Source organism: Centrocercus urophasianus, unplaced genomic scaffold (assembly GCF_019232065.1).
Source record: "Centrocercus urophasianus isolate 14NV4802_14NV808 unplaced genomic scaffold, USGS_Curo_1.0 seq_16, whole genome shotgun sequence".
Taxonomy (NCBI): Eukaryota; Metazoa; Chordata; class Aves; order Galliformes; family Phasianidae; genus Centrocercus; species Centrocercus urophasianus.
In genome coordinates, this window is record NW_024884711.1 from 5,862,784 (window position 1) to 5,867,198 (window position 4,415).

The 4,415-nt window shown below is 49.2% G+C and overlaps 1 protein-coding gene across 1 annotated transcript in view; it reads right to left on the reverse strand.

Moving 5' to 3' along the window:
- Positions 1 to 4,104, reverse strand: part of CDCP1 (CUB domain containing protein 1) — a 23,660-nt gene extending 19,556 nt beyond the window's left edge. Inside the window, exon 1 of the mRNA XM_042817367.1 lies at positions 3,999 to 4,104. Coding sequence (XP_042673301.1) covers positions 3,999 to 4,074 — 76 coding nt within the window. The 5' untranslated portion in view covers positions 4,075 to 4,104. The remainder of the gene's footprint in view (positions 1 to 3,998) is intronic.
- Between the last annotated feature and the right edge of the window lie 311 nt (positions 4,105 to 4,415).

The following is a 4,415-nucleotide window of genomic DNA, read 5'->3' on the forward strand; positions in this document are numbered from 1 at the left end:
CCCCCCCCCCCCCCCCCCCCCGCCCCAGTCATTCTCCTTTTGCCTGGTTTGAGTACATACAGCCATAATAAAGCCATTAACCCATGTACAACAGCTGTAGTGCAGATGCCCTCCATCTGCCAGCACATGGTAAAGCCTCCTCTTGTCAGATACCTCCTGGTGCTCTCCTTCCCAACATTAACTTCTATTTCATGGCTGCAACACTCAGCACAGGCAAAGCCAAAAGTATCACGGCTGTTTTCTCAGGGAAGAATGGTTCTTCATGCCAGGTCTCACATGAAATGTTTCTATAGCAGATTACATGCAAAGCTGTTCAGCCTTTATGAGATTATGAGTGACTGAGATTTTAGTCACTGGAATTTCAAAGCCTCTTATTTAAGATATATATGTGTATATATAAACATCAGCTAAGCTAGGTGAGGGAGGTGATCCTCCCCCTCTACTCTGCCCTGGTAAGGCCTCATCTGGAGCACTGCATCCAGTTCTGGGCTCCCCAGTACAAAACAGACAGGGATCTCTTGGAAAGAGTCCAGCGGAGGGCCATGAAGATGATGAAGGGCCTGGAGCATCTCTCCTATGAGGAAAGGCTGAGTGAACTGGGTCTGTTCAGCCTTGAGAAAAGAAGACTGAGAGGGGACCTGATCCAGGTCTATAAATATCTGAGGTGTGGGGGGCAGAATGGAGAGGCCAGACTGTTTTCAGTGGTGAGTGGAGACAGGACAAGGGGAAACGGCCGGAAACTGCAGCATAGGAAGTTCTGCACAAATGTGCACAAGAACTTCTTTACAGTGAGGTGACGGAGCACTGGAACAGGCTGCCCAGGGAGGTGGGGGAGTCTCCTTCTCTGGAGATGTTCAAGACCTGCCTGGATGCCTACCTGTGCGACCTGCTGTAGGGAACCTGCTTTGGCAGGGGGTTGGACACGATGATCTCTGGAGGTCCCTTCCAACCCCCACAATTATGTGATGCTGTGATAAGGACTAAGCTAGTAGCACCAGAACTGGGACATACAATAAAACAGTAATTTACAGTACATGTAAATTCTCCTCTAGAGAATAAAAACTAAGCACACTGTACTGATACTGGTACGAGACAAGACTACAACATACTCATGTGCAACAATTATGGTCTTAAAAGGAGATCCAGCAGCAACACAGCGATTCCAAGCAGAAATAGCCCAGCTTCCCTGGCCTTCCATGGGAGCACAAACAGGCCAATTACTTATAGTCTGTCAATACTAAGTCAGAACACCATAGATAGCCAGATAGCAGCTCAGTTTCCAAAAAAAACCCAGCAGTTTTTATTATGATTCATGCATGACTTGAATCAGTCAGTTGGGAAGAAAAAGTTACTGTGAGGGCAGAGCAGGAAGCAACGCAGCTTTACCAGGGAATTCACTTATTATAAATACAAATCTGCAATGTGTTTTATAGACTTCATATGAGTCTGATTAACTTCATTATCACTGCTACAGAGACAAATTCTAGTTGGAAAACATATTTTGAAAGGTCAAGCACGTAACGGTTGATGCACACACTCCCACATTACCCACAGTGATTGCACCAAATAGTTTTCCATCTATAAGACAACCAACATTTCATTTAATAATTTATATTATGAGCAAAGTTGCATCTGAAGAAAAACCACAAACTCATTTGCAGGCAGTATGACCAGTCACACCATATACATTCCCACAGGAAAGCAAAGATGAGACAACACTCTCATACACTGGGGAGGGTTGGAAGGAGAAGATGGGTCTTCCCTGTGACAATGAGCAGCAGTACAAGGATGGGCACACCAGGACTCGCAGCTGCCCTACCAGAGCGTAGCCAGTTCCAGAGCAGACATACGTGCCTCACAGTCACTTTCTGTGCAGTTCTGCACACATAACCCACAACTGCACCCAGCGATAAAGCACCAATGGCACCACCAGGGCAAAGGGAATGCCTCAAAAATTATGAGAGACGTAGGAATGTGAGACAAAAAAAATTACCCTGAAGTATATCAGGTTTTCAGGCCAAACCCTTGCTAAGGGAACTTTCAGGTAGAGTTTTGGTTGTGTAATAACTAACTCCCAGAATGATGAAGAACACACCAGGTATGCAAGATCTGCACACCAAGCCTGAGAAACAGATTTCTCTCTCTTGTCCCACTCACACCACACCAACCTTCAACTCATGCTGCCAAACTCAGACATGTCTTTTTTGAGGGGGAAGGTCTAGAGAGTGGGGACACTGGGTTAGCTGATCCAGCAGGATTGCAGACGAGCTGCAGTGCTGGGGCAGGAGAGGGGCAGGCAGACAGTAGTGTGACATTGAAATGAAAGGAGAAAGAAGTAGGAAGAGGGACTTTGTGTTCTTGCATAAGGCAAACATAAACTTCTTTATTTTGTTAAAGCAGGAACAACATGCCTGGATGCACTTTGAATGTTTTCAGCATAACAGAGGAGAAGATGATGGATCAGATGCCAACAACAAGCCATAAAAATCAGAGACTATGGCTCTAACAGAGCTGCAGAGCCCACCTCAAAAGCAAGCCAATGAAGTTTAATGGGAGGCATCAAGGAGATTTATGGTAGGGAGGAAAAAGGAACATAAGATTTTGATAAGAACGTTTGACCAGACAGTGAGGAATGATGTATGAATAGACAGTCTAAGGGTGGTTCAGATGGAGAACATGATGAATGGGCTGTTGCGTTTCCCACGGAAGGGCTAGATCTGTGTATGAAAAAAGATGCAGTCAAGGATTTTTTCATCTGCTTCTAAATACATCTGCTTTATTGCTGGAGAAAGCCTGGTTTGTCTCCTTCTAGCATGGGTTTGTCTCAACTTTTCCAGTCTTTGAAACAACCCATAATCAATCACAGTGTAACATTCATTCTTTATTTTTAGAAGTGTTTTAACAAGCAAATGGCTGTCATTAGTTTGCCTCCAAAGCAACACACTGAAGTTCTAGATTATTTAGTTTGAAACTTATCCTTCAGAACACCCGATTGCACAGCCAGTGCTTTAAACTATGTAGCTTACAATCAATGGCTGACAGCGTGATGCATCAGTGCGACGGGCACAGCTAAAGGCAATAGAAATGTTAGCATGAAGCTCACATTGGGCTGTCTGGGTCATTTGCAGTCACTGCAAATAACTGCGTTTATTTCATACATCCTTCCAGGGTCTTTCAGAGGACATGCAGCTACAAAGCAGACTGTTTACACGTAAGGAAGAGCATGAACCGCCTGCATTTCCATCCTGCATTTTCAGCAACCGAGCAGCTTTTGAAACTGAGGAAAAGCCCCTCGTGCTGTTTTTGAGCTCACAGCTGGAACTCTTATGGGGCTGCAGATGAGATTTGGCTGTTCCTGGGCCATCTCCACAGACGGCACGGAGCATCCAGGAAGCGCGAGAAGAGCAGCTGGCAGCGAGCACACCCGAACGTCGGGCACTGCAGAGCTCTGCTAGGGCAAGTGCCGCTCTGTCTGCTGGAAACTTAAAGGAACAGTAAGTTATATCGGAACTAAAAATTATACAAACTATAGGACCTGCTCAGGCCAGCTCAGAGCTCAAGCTCCTGCTCCTCGCAGGTAACCCACTCCCTCTCCCTGCATCCAAAGGAAAAGGGCTTCGAGAACTTACTTCCGTAACCTAAATACCAGAAACTGAGGGCACAGAGATCGCAAAGTTCACCCGGTCAGCACTTACCTGAACGACAAAGACCAACTTCCAACCGAGACAGCCCGGTGCCCCAGCTCAGCCACGTTCCGGGACCGCGCGCCGCGCCCGGTCCCGTTCCCGCTCCCCAGCCACGCCGCCGAACACCGGAACCGCCCCCCAACCAAGCGGGCAGGCGGCAGCGCCCGGGCTCGGGGCTGCGCGCACCTTCACTCGCAGCCCGGCCAAAGTGCGAGCGCGCTCATCTCCATCACCATCACCACCTCCATCACCATCACCATCACCATCACCGTCGCCGTTTCCCATCCCTCCCCGCAGCCCCACCATCCCTACCTTCCCGCTGGAGGTGCTGCGCCGAGGCGGCGATGAGGACAGCGAGCACCACGAGCAGCGCGCGGACCCCCGCCATTACCCGCAGGGGCCCAGCGCCGAGGGGGCGCTGGCTCCCTCCGCGCCTTACGCTTCCGCCTCCTTCTCACACCTGGACGGAGGGAGGGACGGAGGGAAGGAGGGGACAGCGGCAGTCCCGCCCGGCAGCACGCAGGTGGGGCTCTGCCGGCCCGCCTCTTCCCCTCCGGCCCGCGGAGCCCTGGGCTCTGCCGGAGTTGTGTGCTTCTCTGTCGCAGTCCTCTGCCCAGAGGGACTTTTTACTCAGCCCATCTTAATCATATGCAATTGAGAGAAGTCGCGTGTCAAAAGAAAGACAAAAACCAAAACGCACACGCACACAACAAACAAACAAACAAAAAC